This window comes from Numida meleagris, chromosome 12 (assembly GCF_002078875.1).
Source record: "Numida meleagris isolate 19003 breed g44 Domestic line chromosome 12, NumMel1.0, whole genome shotgun sequence".
Classification (NCBI taxonomy): Eukaryota; Metazoa; Chordata; class Aves; order Galliformes; family Numididae; genus Numida; species Numida meleagris.
This window is the reverse complement of record NC_034420.1, coordinates 17,786,830-17,802,725: the sequence shown is the minus strand read 5'-3', so window position 1 is coordinate 17,802,725 and position 15,896 is coordinate 17,786,830. Positions and strand designations below refer to the sequence as shown.

The following is a 15,896-nucleotide window of genomic DNA, read 5'->3' as shown; positions in this document are numbered from 1 at the left end:
GCCTTCTAGTCAGACACATGGTAAGAAGTTATCAGGTAGCTTACACTACTCAGAGGCAGAAGCTGAGATAACTTCATAGCAGGAATATCAGTGTCTAAGTCTGAAAGAAACTGCCCAAGCTGTTACAGTAAATGACTTTTATTTAAAAAAAAAATGAAATAACCGTGAACATATTAACAGGCCTGCAGGTGGCACTACAGTACAGCTGGATATAAGGTAGATATATTTCCCAATGTACCCAGACAACGAAATCCATTGCATCAATGCTGACATTAGTAAAATCTGATTACAGTTCTACCAAGCAGGAACATTTTACTTAAAATAGTTCTGGACAAAGTTGATACTTGAAGGTTAACTTTTCCTTCACTTTTGGAAAGGATAAATGTTTTCAGCTAGCACTGGTACTGGAAAAACTATTGCCTGTAGTTACCAGTGCAGATAGAGATGTACAACATCTCCACATGAGAACAGAGTTCAAACTCCTTTTCACTTCTCATTCTGTGGAAGCAGTGGGGAGACAGGAGAAGATGAGTGAGGAATATGGGTAAGGAAGGTGGGTTGTCAATTTCTATTCACTCTCCTTTGGCTGTTTTTGTGCTATTTTGGACTGCTTTCTAAAAATCACTTCTTGATTTTATTGAAAGGAAGACTAAATGTAATACGCCTTTCCTTGAAAATCCAAGAACAGTTGTGGTACTTCAAAAATACTAAAAATATCTACTTTCATGAAATATTAACTGTTTAACTACAAACCTAGTTTTTCACTAAATACACAATTCTCCGGTTTCTGGAATCTCCTGGGAAAAAAAAAAAGTGGGTTCTCCCTTTAGTTCTGCAACTCTACAGTGTATAGGGAAATGGCTGCAAGAAGGGGGAGTGCAGAGAACAGCTTTGTTTTTTTCCTTGGCCTGTATCTCACATGGGAAATTTACTTACATTTCTGCAGTTGGGCTACTGTTACTCACACTCTTTCAGCAGCTACCAGCTAAGTCTGCAGTAGGATGACCCACCTCCAGCAAATTTCGCTACCTTCAAGGAGACTAACTAGGCATGAGGAAAAACATCCACACTCTTTACACCGTTTCTGACCATAATATGTAGGAACACCAAGTGGTTTCCACATTCTTCCAATTTGCAAAAGGCCACAGGAAAGGGACATGGCACCTTTCATTAGAATCTGGAATTCTGCATGTAGAAGTGCAACCTTCCATTAGACCTTCAGTGTTGAGGCAGCGTAGGAAACAGTAGCTGAAGAGTGTATAATATGAACCACACCAGCTCTTAGTGGGAAGCCTCTGCTCCCACAGAGGCAGACAGGTGCAGTCCCTGTATATACTGTGAGCAAAAGGCTTACTTCACAGGGTGCTTGAACTTAGCAAATCCTATGATCTAGCTAGTTTGGATTCATGAGCTTTCAGTGTGCCAACAGCGTCTTTCACTGCGTGGTAGATAATGTTCTTCACCTGTAAATAGGAGAAAAAAAATAATCAACTTCTCCACACTAACAAGGAGTCAACTCCGGTAGCTGAATTTGTAATCAGTTAGCAAGTATACATTAAGTACACTATTACTGCTTCAGGATATCAATAGCACAAAATTTAAACGGTCACGACAGAAATATTTCAGAGACCCACACTGATTTATTTACCGAGCTTTTGGTCAGCAACTCATTTACTTATGTTAAGATAAATCACGTGGTTAAACTCTGTCTACATTAAGAAAATGCGACAAATCATCCTGCTGTTTTTGTATGGAGCCTACAGATTGTTTTAATTTGTGCATTTTCCAGAAGAGCAAACAAGATCAGAGTTGAAAAAACCACTAGTGCCCATAGCATTCTGTTCCATGTTTAGCTGCCTAAAGCTGTATCTCGTTTCTAACTTTTCTGATTTAAGTTTATTTGAATTTAGTATCTAGGTACTGAACAAAACAGTTTCACTGCTAAATCAGTAGCTTAACTTTGCTTGCTCTACTATTTTCAAAGCACCACCACGTGCAAAAACACCACCACTGGTGTACCTAGGATCTCACAGTATTTTGTACTATATGCATGACAGTTTAAGGACTTACTCTAGTTATTCTGCCTCATGTATTTCTAAAATATAAACACATAAAAACAAGTGAATGAAAAATGCATATAGTACCATATGAAAAATGAGAAATTCAAAATTACAAAGATGTAAAACCGATCCATTTACAGGTACGCTTCTATGTATAACTACAGCTGAAGAAGCACAGTGTTAGAAGTTGGATTCTTCAGAAGTTGAGCAGAGTTTTCTGCTTTACTTTAAGAACTGACGCAAAAACATATAGAAATCTACGGCAAATTTTCACTCAATTCTTTGAGAGAATGAACACGCAAGTTCTGATGTTTGGGGGCAGCAAACATCAGAACAGCATTGGGAGAATGACTGGCTGAATACTGAGTATTCATTCTCACAAGAATGCCCAGTTGGCAGATCTTCACCTCCCTTCATTCTACACACATGAGATTATAAATAAATGAATATGCTGACAACATTTGCAAACTACGCAGATAATTAACTCCTTAGGAGCACACACTGGTGAAATCAACGAATGTCTCCTTATAGTCTTCTCCATGTTTTCAAGGCAATACATTCTACAGCGTAGTTCTTCTGTTCACTGAATATAATACTTTGTGCAGAAATACTGGTTTAAGGAGTTGCATTTCTTCAAAGTCGAAACACATTCCATTTTCCCTTTCAGGACTCATTTAAATAAGCAAGTCTTCACTTCCAGAGCAACTTTTAGGCAATACAGAAACAAATACAAGTTTCCTCAGTGAAATAAACATCTCTTCAAAACACAGCGTTGCTTTTTTCTTTTTTTTTTAATGAGGACTTCTTTCCTGCTATGTGTCACCATTATTAAGGATTCATCCAGTTATAATCTAAGACTGACACATGCACTAGTCCAATAGTGGGAAAGTTCTCTGGGAAGTCAGAAGTTTATTATTAATTTTTGTTGCTATAATACCGTAGGCATAGATACACTAATTATTTTTTGAAATATTTATGAAATAAGAACCTCCAAAGTTGCGTAAAGTTTTTTCTGGTTTATTCTTTCCTCCCTAAATCATTAGTCACAAGTTTCTAATACTGAACAAACTTGGTGAAACATGGGATATATTTCATGACTATCATCCTAAAATGGTTACCTGCAGTTTATCTTCATGGTTTGTATGGGTATTAGAGAGGTGCCTGAACTCCTGGGTCAGACGGAAGCAGTGCTTCACGTGTTCTGGAGATACAAAATCTTCTGCCACTTTAATGCAACTGTACAAATTATGGACCTGGAGCAAACCATACAGTATTATTAAAAAAACCCAAAAAACAAAACTGCAAATGCGTTATGTTCTTCTGTATTGAATTATCAGAAAAATGAACTGTAACCTATTTTTGTTTCATACAGAATTGTATGTCTAACATTGAAAACAGAATAAAACACATGACATCTCAGATGTCCTCTCATCTTCCCTCATATACTACTATATACTGTTGTTTCCTAAAGTCATTCTCTTCTAATCTCCACACTTTCTCAGAATTCCGTTCCCCAGGCTGAAGATTTACAACACTGAAATGTTTTCCAACCATTCATCCTAAGTATTTTTTTCCTTCATTCTATGACACTACTGTAAATGTAATTCAAGTACTTGATTGTTTTTACTAGCACAATGATGAAGGTTCAATTCATATAGTTCCTGTGTGAACTGCATAGACAGAGAAAGAAGTTCAAGTCAGCAACAGTAACTACATTATTTGGAAGTCTAAGTTCTACTGTGCTTCAAATTCAATTATGTTTGCCAGTATGTCCTACAGTTGACATACTTACCTGATGGGGTGCACCGGCGGGAATGAACACAGCATCTCCTAGGAACTGCACTATTGCCCAACCTTGTACACCGTACTCGTCATAGAGTCTCTTTCGTAAGGTCTGGTCCAAATACCAACTTTGGTCATGAATAGGGTCATGATCTGGGGGATTTTCTTGGCCTTGTTCTTCTCCAACCTAGGGCCAAGATACAAACAGGAAAAAAAAAAACATCATGACACAGCACTTCTATACCACTGGCTCACAAAAAACACTGCACCAAAACACATAACGCAACCTTAAACTATTTCAAAGTGCGACACTACTTGCAACAAGTTCATTTAGGTCTTATTTAGTGAGATGTCTGTTAGCATGAAGACCCTAGACTAAGCTAAAAACCTGGAGAAAAAGACCTACTTATTTACACTCTCAAAGACAGCATTAGAATACCTTTGCACTTCATGTCAATAGCAATTTATAGCATTCGGCTGGTACAATTAAGCTTATCAAGGAATCCTGCAGGCTCAAGCCTCCTTTGTCAGAAACATACCTTCCGGAGAAGTTCCCGTATCTTTTCAGCATCCTTGGCAGCATAGATATGCCACAATGCTCCAGGTTTTTCTCTTCCTTCATGGATTCGCTGCTTTGTTACATCATCAGCATCACCCTCGTCAATTGTTTTCAAAACTTCTGCAAGGGGAACCCACATGAAAGAAGCATTACTATGAAGCTTCTGATTTCTGATGCACAGAACATGAAGCAGCCTTTTAAGACACTAAATTGCAGCAGTTGCAGCATGTCGAACTGTAGAGTACCTTAAGCGCCTCAAGCTTTATCTTAACAAAATTCAAAAAAGCATGCACACTGACAGCTATCGGAAGCCTCAGCCAATAAATTCAAACCAAACTAGCTACAATTACTCAAATATAAGGAGAAAGAGTAACTTTTCTCCTACTTTATTGAGGCAAGTCTACCTAATTTCTAACAGAATTCTGCTGCTTCCCCAGCTGGGAACCAATTAAAGATTATTGCACTTTTAAATATGCACTATAGACATATCAAACTGCCTTGTATATTTGGGTTATGTCTCTGTTATGAGAAGCTTAAGCAATAAAATATATAGTATACATAATCAATTGTTAATGGACAGAAAATAGCTCTCCCCAAACATTACCATCATCATGAGTCCCTTCCCCAATGGGAATTCCAACATACACCATGACATTAACAGCATCAGACACATCCAAATGCAGATTTGTTGTACCAACTCGTCTGTCTTCTGCAGTGATTAAGCCTTTAAGAGAGCGTAAAATAAAATCAAATTCTACTTAATCTCCTAAAAATTAACATTCTTGAAAAATCATCAATGATTGCTACATCAATGCAGCAGTGAAAGCAGGAACCAATTTCAAAGAGTAGCTGTATTAATTTTCATATCATATGTGCAACTAGTAAAAAATTTACTGATAATTAGTATTTTCATTTTTACAGGAAATAGTACAGTTCACCTCATCATAAGAAAACAAACATTTTAAAAATAAAGCCTGAACTTATAAAGCAACAATTTTCTATAAATGACCCTCAGAGAAACAACCTGTAGTCGGGAACTTTGCATTTATAATGCAAAGGTAGTATGCACCCTCTGGCACTGTTTTCTTTAGCTTGGAGACAAATACAGGCTTCCAGCAGTTAATTAATTTATCATATTTAGCTGTAAAATCCATGGGATCCATTGAATTCACAACAGTTATTGTCCAATTCATTGTTAACAATTCAGATTACAACCAAATAAAGACAAACACCTACAGACTCTCAAGTGCTTATACCTTTATACATTGGATGATCTCACTCCTCTGAAATGGCTATGACTAATGGCTAGAAAGAGACTTCAAATGTTTACTGCTTAATTCTTTCACCTTCTCATATAAGACATTCTCTCTTCCTTTGATCCTTAAATAGTACTCTCTAATTTTAACATTTCCTCTAAAAAGTAACAAAGGAAAGAAATTTAAGAGATTACAAAAACTGTATCATCAAACACTAACAGATTTATGACCACTACATTACCATTACGTTTCAGGATCACCATCACCATAATCTCTTTTCTACTTAAAACGTAAGTTTTTGGAACAGAAGTTCAACTCACCGTACCGTACTTATCAAAAACAACCACAGCTAATTTAGACAGTTTGTAACATTGTAAAATCGTGCTTTAAGAAAGCACAATTGAAATACAAATACGGATAAACAATACAAAAAACAGACAGTTAATATTGACCTTAAGAAAGGGCCCTTACGACCTCCAGACTCAAAAAACTGTGTTTTGCTAGATACAGCAGGTCATTCTTCCCTTAAATACTTTCTACTGGTCTAAATCACACAGAATATGCTGGGAAATATATTATCAATAGCAATTCTTATGTTAAACATTTTAGGTATTTATATATAAAACTGATGAAAATTTAAGGGTCTTGTACACACAAAACCTGTTGAACAGAACAGGATTTCTTCATGGTCAGCTTCTATAAATGTGTCCTTTTATTTAGGTAACTGGTTAACACTAAGTTTCAATCACAGTTTTCTCATCTTGATGCTTGAAAATGCTAAGCACATGAAAGCCTTCACCTCACAACTAAGAGCATGTCTCCACTACACATTCAAGAAACAAAGTCAAATATTTACAGTTGTGACATACTTAATAAGCTAGATAAATTACTCTCATCCACCGTGGACAAAATTGCTGTTCTTATTCCTAGTTCCACCCTTCATTTTATAAAGCAGCTACAAAGTCAAAAAGATAAAAAAAAATCATTTCTGAACACAGACCTAGCTAATTTTTTTTTCTATTTGAAAGTAAATGAAGCGTCACACTTTCTCTATTTGGACCAAGACCTGAATCCTTAAGGAGGATCAAATACTGGAGAGTTATATTCCATACTAAGAAACACCATCAACACTCCCTCTGCAAACTCTTATATACTGGAAAAGAAAACTTGACATTTAAGATAAATTTAACAAAAGGAATTGTTACCAACTAGCAGCACACAAAGACAAGTTAACTGTCACTCATTACTTTGTTCCTTGCTGCATTATTTGTTTATTTTCTAGTAGATTATAAGCTCTTTGATAGAGCCTTCTCTATTCAACTTAGATGTCAAATAATACATAAATCAAAACACTGGACACCTTTTAATACTAAAAAAAATTGCCCACGCTCATTATACCTCCTCATTTGTTCTCTCTTTTTAATCCCTTATTTGTAACTACAGTGATGTCATACTGATGTACAAAATAATTTTTTTTTAATTACACCTCAAATGCTTTTTTCAGAAATTCAACAAATTGCTTACAGTTTAAGTCTAATCCATATCTGGTTACTGAGTTACAAATTTTATTTTTAGACACACACAGTTCCAGCCAGCTCCAAGACAGTCCTGCCGCAAGCCAAAGCTGAGTCCATTTAGCCACTGGCTGCTTTTCTTTTTAACCGTATCAACTGGTCTCAAAAATATATACCTTTTCATTGAACCATGTCTCAGTATTACGCCTATTATAGAGATTGAATAATAATTGTAAATTAACTTATAGGTACATTGCTTGAAAACTACAATGCAAAAAAAGGAGCACACACAAGATAAGAGAACTAGCATAGGTACAGATCGCAGGACCAACTCAATAAAACACAAGCGTGACCTAGGGTAAGTTCTCAGAGTTTTGATAATGCCACATCCTTGCCCTGAATATAATAAAAAGTCATTAAAATCTGCAGAATTATTCTCACATACCATAGGCATTGTACATTTTGGGACCTAAGTCAGGACGGACAAAGTAGCTTGGCAGCCTAGAAGCCAAATTCAATCTGCCATCTCTCTTCGTATATTCAGGAAGAGGAAGATTTTCCATCAAGTCCTCAAACCTAGAGAACAAAAAGAAAACAAAAGTGTATTTTCCTCGGCTCTATCGCCAATGTTTCTGTAGTGTCTACAGCACTCTTGTAGGCAGTGATGTTAAGGTTTACTTACCTCGTAGGCATCATATCTCTGAAGTCCTCCCCTGGAGGCCAATCCTTTAACTTTAGTACCATTGGCTGACCATCCTCTGACCTGAGCCGCTCTGCAAGAAAAATTAAGATTAAGCTATATCTTTTCACCACAATCCATTATGTTCTTTAAGCTACACGTGTTCTGTACCAGGAGCTCCTACACTGCACAGCAAAACCAGCCCTGATTTTTTGAGAGTTCTCAAGTATTATTGTAATATGATCAAATAACAGTTTAGCAATTAGGTTATATCATTGTCTACAGAAAAGTCTCACAGATCTTTCACAACTGATAAGTTCTTATTCAACTCTGAAAACAAGCATTTCCAAAGCATTCTGCCTTACTACTTTCAACGAAGTCTGAAGGAGTTTTATCCCTCACTGCAAGAGAAGAGGGGTTTCTATAAAACTAAAATTATTGGCTAATTCTCTGAATAAATCCTAACTTCAGTATAACGTATAAACCACGATACACTATACTCAGAAAGCTAAATGGCAGACGGTTACTAAGGAGGACAGCCTTCAGCTTCAATACCAACTGCTGTTCTGGCTCAGATGTTAAAATGGCTATGAAAATATCTGGAAGTGGGTACACATAGCAACTCAGAAGACTAAGCATAACAAGTAGAGAGAAACAGAGTTCACTCTTCTAACAAATTTGACACAACTCTACAAGAAACCACCACATGGAAAACAGGACAGACTGCAGCTTGCCACCTCCATACATCTTTTCCTCAGAAAGTAACATTATTCACCACTTTATACCACAGCAACGAGTGTTAGCCAAAAAGCGGCTAACTTCATCCAGACTGTGGAACCTAGCAGAGCTGCTGAGAGCACCAATAGAGAAAACACACAGAAGAAACTAGGACTTAGAAATCTGTGAATCACTTCTGCATTACAAATCAACAGGCTACAGAAGACAGCCCTAGTTTGCAATGTAAAATAAAAAGATGTTATTTAAATTAAAAGGAATGAAGAACCACAGGTACGTAACACAAAATGACTGATGTAAACAGAGTACATGTTGATGAGCTAGGCATTTTAGAAATTCAAGTGAACTGAAAAGCTCAGGGACTAAAATTTAAAGATGTTTCAGAACATGCCGTATTCAAGATTGTGAACTCATCAAGGATCTTTGTTCCAAAGCAGAAGAAGCTTATAGGAAGGCTACTCAGAAATGACAGAACGTAAAGCTACTTAAAGGAGAACATAAAGACCTGATAAATTAAGGGACAAAAATCTAGAAAACTGATCAGCAAAGAAAGCCAGGTCTAAGAATGATCCAAACACAATTAAAACTGCCAGAAGTCCACTCAGAACTCATAGATGTTAAAAGTAAGCAGCACAAGATTAGAACTAACTTAAATAAAGTATCATACAGCATAATTTAGGGGCCATCTCAATGCCACTTCCAAATTAAGAGTCTGCTCTGTAACTCATCAATAGTAAGTGACAGTCTGGTAAAAAAAAATCCACACATTTGAGAAAACTGAAATGCATTTAATCCATAGAAATCAGAATCATTATAAAATTCCCAAACAATTTCCATATGATTTTGTGTGTGAAATCTTGGGACTAGTATCAAATAATACTCTAATTTAGAGATTGCACATGGCTGAAAAAACACCAAATAAAATGTATTTTAAATAAATTCGCAAAAGTGATAAGGTTTTCCAACCTAGAATCTGAATGTTTCTCAAATAAAGTGTTTGTGAAGTTTGCCAATTACAGTTAATACGGAAAAAAGACCACACCACTATATCCTTCTAGACTGTTTATTTTTGAGTAACAATAGAAACAGTATGAAAATCAACAGTACAAAATACAATACTGCGTACTTGGAACGATACAAATACAAGTCAAAAACTGGGATTTCTTTGACTAGACATGACTATTGAAGGGAATACTGTTGGTTTAAAAATCTGTCGTCTAATTTGATATTGAACAAACACTCATTCCATTAAGTTGTCCAATAGTTAACCATTTTTCTTACGTGCACACAGCAATACATACAGAATCCAGAGACAACACTTCCAAAAATCAGCAGCATTACAATGAACTGTCACAATCCTAACATTTGTAAACATAAGACCATTCTGCTGGAGGTGTGTACAATCTTAAACAGTGCTCACTGCTTTTCAGAATCTCTTTAATTTGACCAGCACAAGACAGGTCAGTTTTATTCCCACAAATTTTAATTGGTTAAATTCCACATCCACACTTGACAGAAGGGTTTCTCAAAGCAGATCTCAAGCATTAGCAATGAGTTATTACATAAGGTATGCATACAGCATTGCTATTCATTAATCATATAAAATATCTTTATACTTGCAAAAGATCTGCTATAGAATTACTTCGTAACATCAAGTTTATTTCCTGCAGGTTCCCTTCAGTTTTACGTTAAATGCTGATGCTGGAAAGAGAGCAAGGAAGGGTATTCAAATCACTTAGTGTCTTAATAACTGATGATTAATTTCACTCAGTAAAGTTCAAAAAATAGTTTCCCATTAAATGAATCACCTTTTGACACATCAAAATAACGTGCCAAAGTTTTCTTCAGAATACCAGCTTTCATCTTCACCAATAGAATACTTTCTAGGGTGCGCAACAATTAAGGAGAAATGGCTTCTTCAGATGATACTGATAGCTGTCAGGACTTGTTTTTTTTGAGAAAATATCAGAAAAGGAAAAGTTGAACATAGGAATATAAACTGCTCAGTTAAACTAGAACTAGTCAGCTGTAAGTATTACTTACTAGATATTATTTCAAAGCCATCCCAGAAGTCACGCACTTTCACGTCTGAAATTATGGCACAGTTCCTGCAGTTCACCAAATCTACATCTTGATCTCCAAATTCCAGGCTGAAAGCTTCTGGTTTCCAAAGCTCTGACTTCAACTTCTTATGGACACCAGATACCAGCACGGGCTGAGAATACAAAGATGCATGCTTACTCCATCACAACCAAATTTCTTTACACATGCAGCCAAAATTTAAGAGGTGAGAATCCTGGCTACATTATACAAAAGACAGGATAAGTCTATTTTCATTCATTTCTGTTTTTTGTGCATCAAACATATAGCCGGAATCAAAGCAAACTTAAGGCCATGTGCAGTTGCCTTATAAGTGATACTGCATTAGGTGAGCGTATTGGGTTTACGTGTCAAGGTTTTGGTAGCCAGGGGACTACAAAGACCCAGCTCTGAGAGATAAGTTCCAGCCAACTTCAAGACAGGCCCACCACGGACCCATTACTGATGCTGGTACCACCTCTGTGATAACACGTTTAAGAAAGCATAAAAAAATCACTGCAGCAGCTCTGAGAGGTGAGGGAAAAAAAAATGCAAAGGAAACAACCCCGCAGACACCAAAGTCAGTGAAGAAGGATGAGGTCCTCCAGGTGCTGGATCAGAGATTCCCCCGCAGCACATGGAAAGGACCACCTGTGACTGCAGGCTGTCCCGCTGCAGCCCATGGACAGCCACGCCAGAGCGGATCTCCATGCTGTACCTTGTGGAAAAGCCCACGGTGGAGCAGGTGCGTTTGACCTAACGGAAGCGGCAGCCCATGGAGAGCCCAGACAGGGGAAGACTCCCGGTGGGAAATGCAGCCCCGCGGAGAGATCACAGGAGCAGACTTTCTGGCTGGACTTGCATATGTAGAGGACACACACATTTGAACAGCCTACTCCTTAAAGATTGCACCCCATGGAAAAGACCATGGTGGAGAAGTTTATGAAGATCTGCACTCTGTGGGAAGTACCTCACACTGGAGCACGAGAAAAGTGTGAGGAGAAAGGAACAGCACTGAAGTGTTATGAACTGACTGCAACCCCCACTTCATAAAACTCTGCATCACTCAGTGGGGGAAGGGTGGGGGGGAGTGGAGAAAGGTAGAAAAGAAGGGAATGAAGGAGTGAAGTTGAGTCTGGGAAGCAGAAGGGCTGAGTGCAGTTAATGTGTTTCATTTTTGTTTTTTCTTTCTCATCATCCTGCTCTACTTCGCAATAAATTAATTTTGCACAGATTGCATCCATTTTTGTTGATAACTGGTAAGCGATCTTCCTGTCTTTATCTTGACCCACAAGCTTCTCCATCTTGCTTTCTCCTCCTGTCCTGTTGTAGAAGGAGGAGCGTGAGCAGCTAGGTGGGAGTCTGGCAATCCAAGTTCAATCTATCTGTAGAACTGTGTGCCCCAGCATCCCTCCTTTTTTAAGCAAAAAATGTAACTACCACTAGAAATTGCATTTGTATTAAAACACACATAACATTTTCATATTCCAGTACGTTTTTAACTACTTCCCTCATTTTTATATGCAATTATGGCTCATCATCAACCCTTTAATACAAAACCAAGGAATAGAAAAGTGGCTATTTACGTGAAAAAGGTACACCAGGCAATCCTCCCCAACACTGGCAAAAAACTTGTAAGTTTATGATGACTTGAGTCTCTCACTACCTTTTAACTGCTGTGATCTCGAGAGAGTTAGGACTTTGAGAGAAGGGAAAACAAACAAAAAAACTCTAGGTTTAGTAACTGCTACCTATGTTTAAATGACAATTCACATGTCTATGTAAGCTTGAATCAACTTCAAGCTGTGCCTTATACATCAGCAATGATTTAAAGGGGGATCTCTGTTTTATTTGCATGAATGAAGAACTCAGTACAAGTCTGAGGAGAACATCCTAGTATTATCACAGTTCTAGCCAAAGATAACTGGAGGAGGTAGAGAGAAGCAATTTTGAAAATACATTGTTTAAAAACACTCCAGTAACTACTTCTGCTTCACTTGGATTTGTCTGCAAAGGCCTACGAGATCCATCCTGTTCACATTACCCCACATTGTCTGCTTGCCAACCCAGTCAGCTAATTCCTTTGTGGATTGCTTGTCATCCTCTCCCTCCACTGTTATTCCTAGTTCGTAGCTCTCCTAATCAGCGTGGCCAGCCTACTGGCAAGGATGTTTTTATCCCACTTCGATGGATCTTATCTCTTCCAAGCAATCACTGATGCTCAAAATTGTTCCCGTGACAGCAAAGCCCCAAAACTCTGTTGCTAAAACCAGATGCATAAATAACAGTTGACATGCAGGATCAGTCCATCTCTCTTCGAGACCTCCCACCTCATCATAAGACTGAGAAAAACAATTGGTCCCCCCATGCCTTTGACCACTACTTCCAGAGCCATATACCCACTCTTGATGCCATCTGTCCAAGTCTCCCCGGCAGAATTTTCTGCACCAATATGGAAGAGCAGAAGGTGGTAAATGTCTGAGGGGCAGATAAGATTGGGCAGTCTTTCCACCATATTACAAACACAAGTCTCTGACAAGCAGCAAACCTCTCTAAGATGACAGAGGAGATACACTGATCCCAAGGTTAACTACATTCTCTGATCTAAATAGAAATTATAACTTTAAAGTAATGGAAAGGCTTTAATCATATTCTACAAAAAGAAAAAAGAAAAAAAGGATCACAGATGAGGAAAAAAATACATCTAAAAAAATCACAGTACCTTTAACAGGATGGGTAGACACTCCTGCCAGGTAGACCTTAAGCTGACGGATAAGCTATTCCTCTTCAGGTCAGGTAAATAACATCATATTTTGTTCCCTCCTGTATTCACTTGACCACTTGAATGTTAACAATATCAGAAATGTACTACTCAACCTTGTAAAACCCGTTCAGCTACTAAGCAGAGAATTCTCCACGAAAGAAAGAGAATGTTCTCCCTCTAGTGAGTAACACAGCTAGGGTTGCAAGATAAAACAAACAAACAAAAACAGTAGACTTGTTTGGTAGACATATTGCAATACATCTGCCCTCAGAAAGCATGAAGAAAATAAATGAAAACCTCTAACATCACCCCAAATTTTAAGTATCTCAAAAAAAATGAGAAAGCCTAGCACGAAAAGTCAAAAAGAACAGGTTTCTATCAGATAAAAATCCTGTAACGGTATCCCTAAACAAGCGATAACCACATACAGGATAGCAAAATGCTCTTGAAGAACAGCTCCAGAAAGAAATAATCCTATGGCCTCTTGGTAAAATCTGGGTTAACACAAAATTTAACTTAATTATCATCATTTAAGACAGAAATAGCTGAAAAATACTGCTTCTCCTGAATGACACTGAAAGAGTGCTACGTTAATGGAAAATAATTTTCTCTGATACCAGTTTGGAATGCTACCATGACTCAGATCTTCACATGGCACATATCAAATGCCTAGGGCGCATGTATGGGGCCAAGGTGTAGTCAAGAATTTTACTAATTAACCTTTTTCAATCCACAGAAAGGGGAAGATGAAGGCGATTTTTCAGGAGTAAAATACATGTTGACTTCACTTTCAAAGGTGCAGCTGGACTGTACGTGGGAATTCAGTTGACAGAGAACTGCAATACAGCAGAGTTTGCTGAGAGAATCTCTGCCTGAACAAATTCTGTTTACAGTGGCCCTGCCAAGACAGCAACACCTAGGTCACCTGCTCTCTCCAGTACTGGAATGAAAGAGTTCCAGTAAGCCTGCTGTTTGCATCTCAGCAGTAAACACAAGTGAGTGCAACATCACTGGAGAACCCTTGAATAAGCAAGGAATTCAATTTGTTTGTTGCTATGCCTTCTGAATGATAAAATCACGCAAAAAACATTCCTACCATACCCTGAGAAAAAGCCTAAAAACAGAGGTTTACTAACAGTACATAAATATGACAGATGGTCAGAGCCTCAGAATCCGCACCGACTTGGAATGTGATGTACACTGCAAGCTACACATCTGACAGAAAAAATCAGTAATCCCATCTCTAGATTCCGTAAGTCTCAAGATTCCTTAGGTATCTCATGACCACATGCAGCATCTTGCAGCTAGTGATTAGCTAGTCTCATCTGCAGAGATACTGATGAGCAAGTATTTTGTCAGATTACTTGGGATCCTGCTCAGAGTGAGAATATTATTTGCTGACAAAGAGGATTGAAAAAATTATGAGCATTCTGACCAGAAATTTAAGAACTCTTAGCCAAGACAGCTGACTGACACCACAGCAGTTTCAAAGACTGAACTGAAATCCTTCAAAAATCAGAAAAGACAGATCAGGTTCAAAAAAGATGAGATCCCTGTGCACTCCAAAAAGAACCAGGACGACAAGAAAACTGCTACAGTTAGAGGGAAAGCTGTCAATACCAGCTGTAAGCTACATTTCTAGACAGACAAGGGAAGCACAGTGGCCTTAAGCATCTATTAGAAACCTGTCTATGGGAGTCAGCAACAGGAACAGTAGATCTGTGGTTGGCAGTGCTACATCTGCAGTTTTCATGGGTATGTGATAGTTATGCTTGTGTTCAAGGGATGCAAAGAACGTGAAGTCCCCTGGGACATGCTGAAGTTAACTGAAAAGTACTCTTCCACTGGCAGGAACAGATCCTGAGCTACAAAGCAGCCCAGTGTGCTCCGCCATCTCTGCTCAGTGGTGTGCATGGCTTGTGAACAATCCAAAATAAGGCGTAACAGTGCCAAGAATGTTAGCATAATAACAACAGTACAGCTGGCAACAAGGACTTCTCCAGAAGAGGAGTGACGTATCTGCCTAGCACCAGTGGTCTTAATTCTGAGTAGTCAGTAGAAGGCAGCAGTAGCAGAGGTAGCTGCAGAACCCAAATGCTAAGAAAACATGTGGAACACTGTTGGACATCAGATCCTGTCATATTTGCTGGCACACTTCCTCTGCAGCAGCAGATGCTCATCTGTTTCATAAGCTTTAGCTTGTCGGATTAGGCCAAGCTTAATGAGTCCAGAGAAGTCTAAGAGCTGTAGCACTACGGACTGAGATCTGAAGAGATGGCTATGCTGGAAGCAGGTCTAAGGTCCTATTCTCTTGACTGCAGATCTAACTGGTCGATGACCACTAAAACAATCCCACTGAGAGCTCAACACATGAGATGATGAGTCCAAAACAATACTTGGGTTCATACAGGTTGCAGGTTCAGGATGAGATACTGCCAACAACACACCTCAAAATTTTAGCAGAAATT

At 38.2% G+C, this 15,896-nt stretch overlaps 1 protein-coding gene across 2 annotated transcripts in view; it reads right to left on the bottom strand.

The window, feature by feature from the left end:
* Positions 123-15,896, bottom strand: part of KDM3B (lysine demethylase 3B) — a 52,476-nt gene continuing 36,702 nt past the window's right edge. For both annotated transcript variants that reach the window (XM_021410716.1, XM_021410717.1), the window contains exons 17-24: positions 10,629-10,800; positions 7,854-7,944; positions 7,617-7,747; positions 5,006-5,125; positions 4,382-4,521; positions 3,853-4,029; positions 3,179-3,313; positions 123-1,463 (exon numbers count right to left, since the gene is read on the bottom strand). In XM_021410716.1, coding sequence (XP_021266391.1) covers positions 1,383-1,463; positions 3,179-3,313; positions 3,853-4,029; positions 4,382-4,521; positions 5,006-5,125; positions 7,617-7,747; positions 7,854-7,944; positions 10,629-10,800 — 1,047 coding nt within the window. In that variant the 3' untranslated portion in view covers positions 123-1,382. The remainder of the gene's footprint in view (positions 1,464-3,178; positions 3,314-3,852; positions 4,030-4,381; positions 4,522-5,005; positions 5,126-7,616; positions 7,748-7,853; positions 7,945-10,628; positions 10,801-15,896) is intronic.